The 15,054-nt window shown below is 46.1% G+C and overlaps 1 protein-coding gene across 1 annotated transcript in view; it reads left to right on the top strand.

Annotated features, from left to right (window-relative positions):
• Window positions 1–834: 834 nt before the first annotated feature.
• The window catches only part of ENTREP2 (endosomal transmembrane epsin interactor 2), a 703,761-nt gene continuing 689,541 nt past the window's right edge, over window positions 835–15,054 (top strand). Inside the window, exon 1 of the mRNA XM_083183776.1 lies at window positions 835–1,976. Coding sequence (XP_083039902.1) covers window positions 1,749–1,976 — 228 coding nt within the window. The 5' untranslated portion in view covers window positions 835–1,748. The remainder of the gene's footprint in view (window positions 1,977–15,054) is intronic.

Genomic DNA, 15,054 nt, shown 5'->3' with positions numbered 1-15,054 from the left:
TACCTGTTGCGCCATCTGGGGAGCGGGCAGGGGGGGTCCATGCTGGCGTCTGACCGGAGCCTGCAGTGGTGTCCTTGCCGTGCGGGTACCTGCGGCGCTGTGTATAAAGCTGGCGGCGGGTCCCTGCAGTGAATAAGAAATAACTAGCGCTATGCGGCGGCGCGGGAAGCTCTTTCGGGTTTGAAAACACTGCCCGCACGCTGATTGGCTGAATCTCAGCCAATCAGCGTGCGGCCAGTGTTTTCAAACCCGGCAGAGCTTCCCGCGCCGCCGCATAGCGGATAGCACTAGTTACTGCACTGCAGGCACCCCCTGCCGCCAGCTTTATACACAGCGCCGCAGGTACTCGCGCGGCAAGAACACCACTGCAGGCTCCTGTCAGAAGCCGGCATGGACCCCCCTGCCCGCTCCCCAGATGGCGCAGCAGGTACCCCCTTTGCACGGGGGGCGAAGGGCGACCTGCCGCCCTCCACTGGGCTGCGCCCTAGGCAAATGCCTAGACCTGCCTAGTGGTGGCGCCGGCCCAGGTTGTAGGTAAATGATGTGAGTGGGGTATGATGTATGAGTAGTAGTTTAAGCTGCAGCTAATTGTCGGTGCTGCCCAGTTCAGGTAGATGCTGGAATCATCTTTTGGAGGCTCAGAAGAAAACTCTGTATTTTAATGTGCAGGAAAAACCACTGATTTTACAGTTTACGTGGAACGATCAGTCAGTATCTAGGTGAATATGCCCCATTTGGTGATGCTAGTGAATAGAAAGTGCAAGGTGTTGTAATGAGTAATACGTTAGTGACGCAGTTGTGTAGAGGGGGGCAGTAGGTGCACGGTGCAGTGACATGGGGTAGTAGTAGTAGTGGTGGTGAAGCAGAGCTGGGATAGAGCACAGGGGAGAGAGAAGGTGTTATTGTCCCGGCCCCCTCCCCTCCTGACACTACACTGGAGGAGTTGCATCCACTTGCAGAGTAGCCTGGCGTTGGCTATCACCAGGGAAAGCTCTCATGCACGGGGCTGTATATCACCTCCTCCATCACATCTAGATCACAGCTGAGACCGCGCAGCAGATCACACCGTCCCCCCGGTCTCCCCGCTGTCCCTCCTCCGCCCCGTGTTTATGTACAAGTGACTTCATCAGAGTGTGAGCCGCGGCTGCTGCTGTGCTCCTGGTCCTGGGCACCGGGCGGCTCAGAGGGGAAGTGGACGCGCAACTTGCCCTTGAGTTCCATGGTATACAGTAGTAGCGGGGATTTATAGCTGGTGATCTGCGAGCAGCTGCGTCCCTGTGTGTGAGTGTGCTTCTGTCTCTGTGTGTGCCTGTGTGTGAGAGCGGGAGGAGGCGGCACATACAGTAGCATCACACACACACCTGCCTTATCTATCTATGGCAGCGATCATCTGAGCGTACGGGCAGCCCGGACACACGGACCTGCGCCTGATGCTGCTACTACACACAGGGACCTGCGCCTGATGCTGCTACTACCACGCACGGACCTGCGCCTGATGCCGCTCTCTCCTGTGCGCCGGGCACACTGCTGAATGCTCCGGGCACCTGGTCCTGTATGTGACACCCCGGGCTGTGCCAGTCTGCACTTCGGGAGCCTGGCTGCCCGCTCTGGCACTACTCACCACGCTGCTGGACTGGCCGCTCAGCCTCGGATGTCAGGGCTGCAGCTGGTTCCCTTCCTGCCTGCTCCTTTCTGGCTGCTCCCGGACTAGCCGATAGCTGTGGAAGCTACTCCGCCCGCCGCTGCCCATGATGCCCCTAAGTGCCTTCTCCGGCACCCGCTCCCTGAGCCCCGCCGCTATATCCCGCAGCCTGTCCCGCCTCCGGGAGTACCGCACCCGCTCCCGGATCATGCTGTCTCTCGGGGTCTCCCAGATGGTGCTCGGATGTCTGATCGTGGCTGTCAGCTTCGCTGCCCTGGCGCTCACCACCTCTGCCAGGGTCAGGCACTCATGCCCCTTCTGGGCAGGCTTTTCGGTGAGTACCCTGTAACTTCCCCCCAGTCATTACTGGGATACCAGTTGCATGCCCTGTTGGAGTGTGGATGCCATTTAATGATGTTGATGGGACCTGGGCATGTATACAGTGTGGTACTATAGTACAGGGTAGTACCAGCTCGGGCACATTACTCCGTGCCTTCCTATGAGCTGGCAACCCATGCCAGTACTACTGCCCGGTGGCATTTGCAGATGCCCCTTATTTTTCATTGTGTGTTCAATACAGATATAGGTTATGCCATATAGGTGTGTACTATGTGTATTAATACATATTGGAATATTACTGTATAAATGCATTTTCCGGAATTGTGGAGCAGTTGGTTCTATTTTAAGAAAATGTGATAAAGGCTCTTTCAGGCTCAGCAACCTCCAGTCACTTTTTAGCATGCTGTAAACAATAGGTAGCTGCAGTGTTATTATTAATTGGCAGATTGTCATACCTTTATGGAGCCCAGGTTGCCTGAGACAATTGAATTAAAAGAATGGAGAAAGAGACAACCCCTTGTGAGACCTACTGGCTGTGCAAGAGTCTTGTATATGCTCAGTGACACAGACCACCCAGTGATTCTAAAACAATGACATGGTTAAAAATATATTGACTTTAAATGTAGCTTACACAAATGAGCAGAGGCTGTCCCTGGGTACATAATCATTTCCAGGGTGTTCACAATGGCATTGGATATTTTAGAAGGTAGTATTAGCTGGATTTTAGCACAGGATGGCTTGGTATGCAATGAGTTAAAATCTCTTTAACAGGTGTCTGGTTTAAAGGTCCCTTTCAATCATATGTCAGATTTGTGCTTTCATTTTTTTTTGTTTGCTTTTAAACCATTTATTTGGATATTACTACACGACAATAAAAACATTAGCATATCACAATATACAAAGCGTAAAAGATGAAGGAAAGGATCATACAAAGGATCCCAACATATCTTCACTCTTTAATTCACTTCTCACATGCATTCATTTTGTAGAACAACCTACACATCTTTTCCTTCTAGTGATTGTTTCTTTCATTGCACATTAAAATAATCAATTTGGTTGACAAATTAGGCTCAATGTTATCTAATGGAAAGGTATAAGTATGACTATACACTCTTACACCGGAGCTATGTTCTGGCTTACTCACATCCTCATCATGAATGTGAAAAGGAGGCTTCTGACCAATCTTATCCCATAGGCTAAAAGTCTGATTGTGGTAAATCATCTAATGACCTATTACTAGTGTGTGTGTGTGTGTGTGTGTGTGTGTGTGTGTGTGTGTGTGTGTGTGTATCCTGAGTATAAACAGTGTATAGAGCAGAGGCTGGTTTGTTTTCAGGGAAGATTTGGGGTCAATGTACTAAGTCTTGGTGAGAGAGACATTGTATAGAGATAAAGTACCAGCCAATCTGCTCGTCATTTTCCAAACACTGTAACATGACAGGAGCTTATTGGCTGGTATGAGGCTTGCATACACACGTAGCGATTTTGTGCTCTTTTCTAAGTGATCTGTCTAGATCTCTAAGAAAGCTCCATGTGTATACCCTATAGCGATGGTGAGGCTCAGTTCCGCGGGTCCCCATTGCCCGCTTAGATAGTGCAGGCACTGTCTATCCTGTTAAGATCAACTATAACCATAGACAAAACACTGCTCGGAGCACATTGCAGGTGCATCACGCATGTGCAGCGATGTACAGTATGCTGAGCGATGTGTGCTTAAACACCTCGATCAGCACGGGGTCGGCAATGCCCTCAGGGGGGTCAGCCGGGGTCAGTACTAAACGAGAATGAGCAGACCCCGGTGCCAGGCGAAGCAGAGTGCAGGGACGGGCTCCTTTCAGAGCCCCCTGTCCCTTCCTTTGCAGAATGATACATTAAACCAACAAGATTGGGTACTTATGTAGTATCTGGACGCCCGATTTTTTGATTGTATGCCTTAACTTAAGGCATACAATCAGATGCGATGCGATAATCGCATCGCATGCAACCAAATCGCATGCGATGCGATCGACCCAATTTTCCATAGGATTCATTGTAAAAATGGTCTTATTCATTTCCCTACTATCCAAGTGGGCATGGAGTTGGATATAAACCTGTGGCGAGCGAAGCGAGCCACCGAGCCCGAAGCGTGGCGAGCGCACGCAGATTATTTAAAATGTATTCCATGTCACCAAAATAATCCGCGTCCGCTCGCCACGCTTCGAGCTCGGCGGCTCGCTTCGCTCGCCACAGGTTTATATCCAACTCCATGCCCACTTGGATAGTAGGGAAATGAACAAGACCATTTTTACAATGAATCCTATGGAAAATCGGGTCGATCGCATCGCATGCGATTTGGTCGGATGCAATGCGATCGACCCGATTTCAAAATCGGGCGTCCAGATACTACATAAGTACCCAAGATTGCATATTGCAATGCGATCCTGGGTGGTAAGTTTTCATTAAACAGTTGGGATACTACTGTAGATAATTATAACATATGTAGATGTAACTAAGAAATGTGTTCTCTAAATTGACTCAAGGTATTTTTTTATGTAACTTCAAGCAGAGAATAAAAACAAACAAAAACAAAGTGAAAGGATTGTTTGGATGTTATTACTTGTAAATGATTTTGATGGTCTTACACAAATCTCCAAAACCCTGTTGTCTACTCTGTCTCTTTCCCTCCTTACTGGTTTCACATCCAGTGCTACTTAATTTATGGAGAAAAGAAAATGAGCTGTGATTCTGTGTTTCCCCTGAGGGGACCCGCAGAGCAGACGGAAAATCTGCTGCAAATGCTTCAAGGACATGGGCAGATTACTTTTAGAGAACAGTGAACTGAACCTTTCTACCCGACAGGTTAAGGAATATATGGACAGGCCAAACTCTGGGCCAGCTCCAACAAGACACGCTGATTCAAATGCCCACACAGATTCCTAGTTATCGGGAATCTGCACAGGTGCAGAAGCCAATTTGCACCTGTGCAGAATGGGTCCTGAGTGGTGGTAAGCAGTCCCCCTTCTACCCTTGCCTGACTGATAGGCAGATGCGTTCAGCAGGTGGTGCGGGGTCGAGGACCGCCGGCGTTCATCAATAGAATACTAGAATGGTATACGCTGGTGTACTTTTTAGGTGTAAGAGAACGCAGGTAAGGCCATAGTAATGTACCTCATGCAGGTGTACATCGGCTTAATATCTGGTACATGGGTATATTATTTTCAACAATACTTCCTGATTATTCTGTAGATAAAGTGCTGAAAGTTCAACTTCAAGAAAACTCTTTTGGGTTGTAGTTTGAATGTTTTATTGCGGTGTTTCCTATAAGTTAGTAAGCATTTATGCTTTAAGGGGTAATGTCAGTTTTATGGCACTGTGAAATCTAGTACAGGTTGAGTATCCCTTATCTGAAATGCTTGGGACCACAATCAGGAAGGTCCCCCACGTCCACGGTGTTCCTTGGTGTCCACGGTAGCCTACGGACTCCTCTTCAGCGTCATCCCCGGTCCCAAGGATGCATTGCGTGAGTGCAACAGTAACATCACTGGCGCGCCCGCACAATGCATTCTTGGGACCGGGGATGCCGCTGAAGAGGAGTCCGATGGCCGACATGGACACCGGGGGACCATTAAGTATTAAAAAAGGTGGTGGTGGTGGGGGGGGGGAAACAAACAAACAAAAAATAAATAAACCTACGGTTTTCGGAATATTTCGGATATAGGATAGCCGGATAAGGGATACCCAAACTGTAGTAGCAATTGCATACAAACTGTAATAATTACTTGGAACACTACCCTTCTATATACTGTATACAAGACTAACTACTCCTCACCTCTATGAGGTGAAGTACCACCGCTGACAAGTAGAGGCCACTCGAAGGAACAAATTACTTATTGTGCTCTAAAAGATGTCATTACACAAATCGAAAGCAATTTTTGCAGGGATACCCACCTGTTTCAAACTTGCTGGATATGGAGAGAGGGGGCTGTGAAGACAGATTGAAGGTAGGAGCAGATAGGGACTGGGAGTGGTATGAGGAGTTTGTGGGCTTTCATAGTGAAAGTACATTGCAGGATCTGTCATGTGATGGGATTTTAACTAATGAAACAATATAAGAGACTATTACTGTCCAGCATTGTATAATGCAGTGGTACTATGAGCTTTGATGCAAAAATGTCACAGTGGCAAACATGTCCTGTTTTTTAGTGCAAAGGTGATTTTTGTGTATGTATTATACATGCTAATACAATGTTTACTTCGTTGCTGTGAGCGGTCCTCAAAATATCCATAAAAAAATGGCAGCATCGCTCAAAGTGACTGTTCTTTTAGTATAAAAAAATACAAATACAGCCTAATCAATTCATTGATGTTTAGTTAAATATTGCACCCGTTGGCATTCAAAGGGTTAAAATGTTATTTTTACGTCTGAGTGGTCTCAAGCATTGTAGAAAGGTGATACAGTTGAGATGCATGTGTTATACTGCAAATATTGTAACTCATTGGATCATTTACCAGCAGATGGCATATCACAACTTATCATACTTAGGGTGGGGAAGCATATACTAAAAGAAAAATGTGACTAACAATGCAAAAACTTAAATTTTTGGGGAATTTCATTGCATTTTCCATTTGTAAGTTCAAAATAGCAAAGGTGATTGGTGCTAAAAAAAAAACAGGGATATTCCAATAATAATTACTTGAACAACCAGGAATGTGTTACAAAATATGGAATTTTTATTACATCCAAATAACAAAAAATAAAACACATTTCAAATAAATACAATGGACAAATCATTTTTTTATCGCCAATCCCCCTTTGCTATTTTGTAGTTTGATTTTCGATATTGATGTTTCTTTCCTTATTAATGTATGCTGCTTTAAAAAAAAATTATTGCGCATTTATATGGTATCTTTTTACTTTTGTTTTTTGCATCTCCCATATGTACCAAGATCTAGAATGTGAAACATTCCGGAGCTTGGCTCCGGTGGGTAATACCATTGTTATGTGGTATAACCCAAAGGCCTATGGGCTTCTCTTCGTATTTCCCCTGAGAGGGATCCCTTCCAGCACTCCCAGCAGTCACAGAAGGACTCCTGGGTCCTTAACCCGGAATCCTTCTATCAAGGATGCAAATCATAGTTCTCATCAAGAGAGCTGTCCTTTGCCATATTCTAGAGACTTTTATTTATTTGCAAATTTTGGTACTTGTTTCCTAGCACGGCGCCCGTTAATCGCAAACCTTAAGTTAAGGTACTTAAGGTATGCGAACGACACGATGGACGCGATATTCTGTCAATTACCGGGCTTTATTGCCGGCAATAAGAACATTGCGTTGATCGCGTCCATCGCATGCCATTATAATGGCATGCGATGCAACCAACGCGATCAACGTGATTATACATAGGGCTCAATGTTAATTGAGCTTTCAATTTTAAAATCGCGTTGATCGCGTCCATCGCATGCCATTATAATGGCATGCGATGCGATCAATGTGATTTTACATAGGGAACAATGGGAAATGGGCCCAATTTCTCATTGTATATGCACCCTCATGAGTTAAAAGTATGTCAAATGTCACCCCATTGTTAATGCCACCCCACTATTGACGCCAACCCAAAGCGTGGCGAGCGCAGTGGTACGCGTCCTCCAACCTTTTCATACTCCCACTATCCACGTCGGCGTGGAGTTGATTATATAAAGTGTGGCGAGCGCAGCAAGCCACCGAGCCCGAAGCGTGGCGAGCGCAGCGAGCCTACCTGTGAAGTTATGAGCGTCCCCTCGCGGGGCTCACTATGCTCGCCACGCTTCGGGCTCGGGGGCTCGCTGCACTCGCCACACTTTATAAAATCAACTCCACGCCGACGTGGATAGTGGGGGTATGAAAAGGTCGGAGGACACCTACCGCCGCCCCTCGCGGGCTCGCTGCGCTCGCCACACTTCGGGTTGGCATCAATAGTGGGGTGTCGTTAACAATGGGGGGGCATTTCACCCATGAGGGGGGTATGCAATTAAATTTGGGGTTTTGGGGGCTTTTTACATTGGGCACAATGTAAAATTGGGTCTCAGGGACCATTTTACATTGATTCCAATGTAAAAATCGCGTCGATCACGTTGATCGCATCGCATGCGATTTGGTTGCATGCGATGCGATCGACGCAATTTTTTTGGTCCCAATGCTTGAGATCAAAATCGCGGGCGCCGTGCTAGGAAACAAGTACCCAAATTTTTTTATACAGTGCAGCAAATACCGTTGCGCTTTACAATTGGAAACAACAGTGATAAAACAACCTGGGTAGTAACAGACTGATATAGAGCTAGCACATAACAGCATTATTAACACCTGTTTTTACCCGATAAGTGTGGGGATGCGTGATGCCTGGTATTACTAAGTCATTACTTACGTTTATGACTCAACATGCAACTTGCTTTTGGGTCATATCTTGAGTCACATGCTAGTCCATAAGCCAATGCCTTTTGTGGATAGTATTTAACTATGCATGCCGAATGATGCACACACCACACACAATGCATATTCTCACAGAAGAAGGCTGAATCTCACTATCCACAAAATGAAGGTTTGTTGGTGGCGGATATGTGGCCAGCATGCGGTTACATGGAAAGTTTCTGGTAGATTATTCACACCCAGTATGTATTGCACATAATTACCGGTATGAATGATGACAGAAAAACAGTGTGCGGTGCAACTATACACATGAAGACGATGGGATACTCTCATTAGCCATTGGCGCCAGTTCCTTTATGTCTACTAAAAATATTGGGTTGCATTATTGTTACTTATGTGTTGCTGTTTATTATATGAGAGTTAACAGTAAAAAACCCTTTGAGTGCCAGCATCTCTGTAAGAGGTGTTCAAAATATCCTCTAAAAATGCCAGCACTACTCACATTTGTTATATAAATTCAAATAAAAAAAGTTGTGTAAAAAAGATTATGGGCCAAATGTAATAGGGTGAGAGTTTCAGAAAGTGATGCTGCTTTCAGACCGCATAACTGGCTTTGACCCTGTATTTGGAAACGTTTCCAAAAACGGGTCTGCCAGATAAAACCCCTTTCACACCGCAGCACTTAGGCCCTTATTCTGGTTGGTGCGGCCAGAGCCGCACACGGTGCTCTGGCCGCACAAACCAATCCCCGCCCACGAGACGGATCGCCACGGCCGTCCGTACACGGACGGCTGGCGATCCGCATGAAAATGGTGGGGCGTACGCCTCCACCATGGTGGGAGCTGCCCCCTGCATTCGATGGTCGTCGACCATCGAAGGCAGGGCCGCACGCCACAGCAGCTCCCGCAAGCTGAGACCACACGGACAATCGTCCGTGTGTTAGCTTGTATGGGGGCTGAGAGCTGACATCCGGCGACGTCAGCTTTCCGCCCCCATCAGTGGCGTCATACCCTCATTAGCATGCATACGCCCCGCGTTTGCATGGGAACGCCCATGAAACGCGGGGCGTATACATAGGGAAATGAGGGTATGAAGCCCCTCACGCCCCTATACGCCCCCTTTGCGGCGGACGAAATACGTCTGCGGCGAATGGGGCTGCACATGCGCAGATTGACCTCTGCGCATGTGCAGACTAAAAACATCGGCGGTACGGCCGCACGCGGGCCGTACCGCACGATGCAGAATAAGGGCCTTAAACGGTATATTACCGTTTAAGTGCCGATTTTTTGACACTGGCAGACCCGTTTTTGGAAACTTTCCAAATACAGGGTCAAAGCCAGTGCAGCCTTCAGCCCTCCCCTCCGTGCAGCTTCCCCCCCCTCGCGCGTGTCGACCGAGAGCATGTCGACGCCCCCCGCGCATGTCGACGCCCCCGCGCATGTCGACGCCCCCACCCCCCCCCCCCCCCGCGTGTCGGCGCCCCCCCCCCGTGTCGACTTACCCCGTGCCGGTACCTCCGTTGTGGATCCCGGCACAGTATGCTCGGAAAGCACTTATGAAAAAAGTGTCTTCCAGAAAATGGCTGCCCCATAGGAAACCCTGTTTAAAAAAACTGTCTTTCGTATGGGGGCAGCCATTTTCTGAAAGACACTTTTTTCATAAGTGCTTTCCAAGCATACTGAGCTGCAGTGCCGGGAACCACAACGGAGATACCGGCACGGGGTAAGTCGACACGGGGGGGCGCCGACACGCGGGGGGGCGTCGACACGCGCGGGGGGCGTCGACACGCGCGCGGGGGGTGTCGACACGCGCGGGGGGGGCTCCAGTGCTGTGAATACTTAATGAGCGCTCATTAAGTATTCACTGTGCTGAATTTAGGACCCAGCTCATTGGCTGGGTCCTAAATACCGTTTCAGAACCGATTTTGAGCCTAAAATACCGGTTCTGAAACGGGTAGGACCCTGCATTTTAACCGGTTAGAAAAAACGTTTTTTTCTAACCGGTTAAGTGGTCCTGCACCTTTCAGACCGCACACATTACCGTTTTAAAACGGTAAAAAAACGGCAATATACCGTTTTTAAAGTGCGGTCTGAAAGGGGCATGAGAGATTTTGGGAGAGTTTTCCCATGTTTTTTAAAGCAGCAATCAATTACATGGCAAAATCAACCTGGTTTTGCAGTGTAATTGATTGCTGCTTTAAAAAACATGGGAAAACTCTCCCAAAATCTCTCACTTTCTGAAACTCTCACCCTATTACATTTTGCCCTATATTTCCTACATAATGTAAACATTACAGGTCATTATGATAAATAAAAATGTTTGCTTGGAAATTTTTACACTTATTTTGACAAATTCACTCGGCACTCAAAGGTTTAAATATGTTTTATGTTTTTTTCATATGTAGTGGACATAGTGTTCTATGCTCTGCTATTGTTAAACATAATGGGAGCCAATTTGTACCTCAATAAAACCATATTTCACTGCAGAATGGGTAGGATTTAAAATGTGCAGTTAAGCCCCGTACACACAGGGGAGATATATTGCTTTGCTAGCAATATATTGCTCAGTGTCTCCTTTTCATCAGCGACCAGAGATGGTCGCTGATGAAAGGGAACCTCTGCGAGCCGCAGAAGTAATCAGCTGGTTGCAGGAGCAAGCTCCTGCGACCAGCGATAAGAATGGGGCTGAAAACGGGAGCGCGCACCCGGCGATTTATCGTCGGGGCACACTCCCATCACTGGCAATATGGTCGCCAGCGACCATATTCCCAGCGATTTTAGCCCCTATCGCCCCCTTATGTACACAGTTTAAGACATTTGGGAGGGACATCTCTTGGCTGGGTTATGGTATAAAACATAGACTGCCTCATGATAGACAGTCATATGGTTGACCACTAATGGTTGACAGTCACAAGGTCGACAGGGTCAACAGGTAAAAGGTCGACATGAGGTTTTTATTGTTTTTATGGTGTCTATGTCGACATAGGTCAACATGGACACTGTCTAAGTGTACCGCGTCCCCTTGCATGGCTTGCTATGCTCGCCATGCTTCGGGCTCGGTGCTTTGCTGCACTCGGCACACTATTTTATGCGCGCTAGTGGATGGTAGGGCATGAAAGACCGCCTGTCAGCACGTCGTCTGAAAATTTTGTAAAAAAATGCACGTCTACCTTTTTCATGTTGACCTTTTGACCATGTCGACCTTTAGACCCTCTCGATCTATTGTGTGTCAACCTTTAAACCCTGTCGACCTTTTGACTGTCTACCTTTTGACCCTGTCGACCTTGTGATTGCCGACGATTAGCGGTCGACCATATGACTGTCTATCATGAGTCAGTCTATGATCAGTCCGGATAGCCTTGGCTGATCTTTAAATTGCAAGAAAAATAATGCTGCCCAGCATTTGTGTGCTGCATGCAAAAGTAGTGAATATTTGCCCGGCATGCAGAAAGACAAAAATAGGTACTGTATCTGCATATATTGCACTAATGTATGGTTTGTCTAGGTGCAGCGTTGCTCCCAACTCTGGATTAGTTAGGTTGTTATTTTTTTTTAAGTGATATACAGTAATTATTTTTTTACTAAAATTATAAATATATTGCTGTACATATGCCAAACTGCTGCATAATGTATCCTGTGCCACTAACAATAGAATGTAGTGGTTAATAATCAGACGTATATTCAAAACTATTGTGCTTTGGAAGATCTGCCCTGTGCTGGCAGGCAAAACAGGGCACGCATACCAGTCTGTTCTCTCTATGGGGTACATTTACTAAGATGGGAGTTCTTTTGAAGATGGGATGTTGCCCATAACAACCAATCAGATTCTACTTATTATTTATATAGCACCTCCTAGAAGAAAATAGATAGAATCTGATTGGTTGCTATGGGCAGTATGCAGTTAGTGGATAGACAATGTCTAGGTCAACAGTCACTAGGTTGACCACTAATGGTTGGCAGTAACTAAATCAACACCTAAAAAAGGCAGACAAACCTTAGGTCGACACTGCCAAAATGTCAACCCAAGCTTATTGTCGACCTAGGTAAGGTCGACAGTCAAAAGATTTTCATGAGTTTTCATGATTTTCCAATCCAAGTGGGCATGGACTGGGAATATAATAGTTTGCCCGAAGCATGGCGAGTGAAGTGGTACATACAGTATATACGGTGTCCATGTCGATTACATAGACACCAAGAAATCATGAAAAACTCATGTCGACCTTTTCACTGTCAACCTTGCCTATTTTGAACATAAGCTTGTTTCAACCTTTTGCCAGTGTCGATCTAAGATATGTCGACCCTTTTTTGGTGTCGACCTAGTCACTATCAACCATTATTGGTCGACCTAGACATTGTCTATAATCTATACCATAACTCTATGGGCAATATCCGATCTTCAAAAAACTTTTAGTAAATTTACCCCCGTGCCCTTTTTGGATTGAAGCTGTGAGTAAAACCTCCTTTGGCTATGGGGCCCCTTTACTATGTGTTCGTATATGCAATGCAATCTGGGTGGGATTTACTGCCCAGGATTGCACTGCAATATGCGATCCTTTTGGTGGTATGTATGATCCTGCAGGTGCAAGGACAGATGGAGCCCGTACCAGCGCTCTGCAGGGCTGGGTGCCAGGGGGTTTGCGCATGTGCGGTCAGCATGTCCACCAACCCCGCTGACCACACTGCCCTGCCGGCAGTGCAGTCCATATACTGTACCATAGGCCACAACGAGCTACCGCCATCTCAGAATGGCGGTATCCCAGGGACCCGTCACAACACTGCCTGATGTAGTTTAGTGATATCCCAGGTACCTGCAGATAATGAAGGTTGGTCCACAACACAAAGTAGCTGCCTCTACAATATTTAAGTGTAATTTAATATACAGAGGCCTTTAGATTCGGGGGCCGGACGCGGTCCTGACAGTCGGCATCCCAACAGTCATTTACCCGACGTCGGGATCGCGACTGTCAAAACGTCGACAGACAGGTGCCCGACAGCCACCGCTATTTCGCCTCGAGGGGGTCCACGACCCCCATAGAGGGAGAATAGAATAGGTGGCGAGAATAGAATAGGGGCTTTGTTGCGCTCACCATGCTGTCTGAGTCCGGGCAGTCGGGATCCCGATGTCGGGCTAATGACTGTCGGGATCCCGACTGTCGGAACTCTATACCACACCCTTTAGATTCCGTTCTCCGTGATGGGAAGCCGTAATTTTCACATGTGCACACCATCACAGAATACGGTATCTCAACATTGGCAGAAAGGCAGTTTTTCTGCAAACCTCTATTAGAGATAACGTTGGACACAAAGGGGTAAATTTACTAATATGGGAGTTCTATTGAAGATGGGATGTTGCCCATAGCAACCAATCAGATGCTATTATCTTCTAGGAGTTGCTAAATAAGAAGTAAAATCTGATTGGTTGCTATGGGCAACATCCTATCTTCAATAGAACTCCAAAGTTCCTTATCAAGCAGCACTTTGTAGCCATAACTGCCCCCAATAACTTTTGAATGTTAAAAAATAAACTTTTTTGATTCATGCAAAAATAAATGTTTTATATATTTAAAAAGTAATCCCGTGTATTAACCCTTTGAGTGCCAATATTTTTCTTTTTCTGGGTTCATTATTTAACTAAACTTCAACGAATTGACTTGGCTGTATCTATGTATACTAAAAGAACAGTCCCTGTGAGCGATGCTGGCATTTTTAGCGGATATTTTGAGGAGCTCTCAAAGCAACGTTGGCACTCAAAGGGTTAATATTTAGTGTAATGCGCTAAATGGTGATTCTGAGATGTGTTTTTGCCCTTGCCACTTTATTACCTCCCTGCATTCAAGCTTTTTGCTAAGATTTTGCCCAGGTGACCAAAAGATATCAAAGTACAGTAATACTTATTAAAAACAGTTTTAGACTCACTGGACACCCCACTCCTGCTTCTTTCAATGAAGCACGAATAATGGTTATACCACAACCAAATAAAGACCCCACTTCTCACCTTCAAATGGTTCTACCCTCCCTCCTGTTGCCTTAACAGACTGGGTTTCTTAGGAACTGACACTCGTTACATAATGTTCGATCCCTGATTGCAGCCATGCACAAAACTCCTCAAATCCAATGCAAGGACACGGCTGTCCCGCGTATAATGCGAATAAAGCCTTTGACCGAGTGTCTTGGCAATAGCTAATGGCCTTATTCTAGACCCAACATTTTGGCTCAGATTTCCTTCATGTTTTTCAGACTTTATACCACACTCCCTCTGCATTCCTCATCATTAATAATTCAAATACCAATTGTTTTGATTATTCAGGGGAACCCGTCAAGGTTGCCCACTCTCCCTCCTGGTATTCAATATAGCTATAGACACACTTTTAAGACTTTTTATGCTTAAAAAAAGTTGGAAAGGGGTTCAATTGGCATGTACTTAAGGTGTCACCCCCTTCGAAGGCAGCCTTCTCAAACACCTCCTGGTACCTTCTAGAATCGTTGAGAAATGATCCTCCTTTCTAACATATAATTAATATTGTTTGTTATGTTTAGGCTTTACTATGTCTTGTCACTAGTGTTAAGTTGTGATTATAGAACACCGTCACTTATTGTATTGTTTGATCGTAATATTTTTGTTTTGCATTGATACTTTTCCTGTCAATAGAAAATTTTTTGAAAAAAAAATACGTTTTAGAAAATTATACTGTTG

The sequence above is a fragment of the Crinia signifera genome, chromosome 4 (assembly GCF_055691185.1).
Source record: "Crinia signifera chromosome 4, ASM5569118v1, whole genome shotgun sequence".
Classification (NCBI taxonomy): Eukaryota; Metazoa; Chordata; class Amphibia; order Anura; family Myobatrachidae; genus Crinia; species Crinia signifera.
The sequence above is the reverse complement of the archived record's forward strand: the minus strand, read 5'-3'. Positions and strand labels throughout refer to the sequence as shown.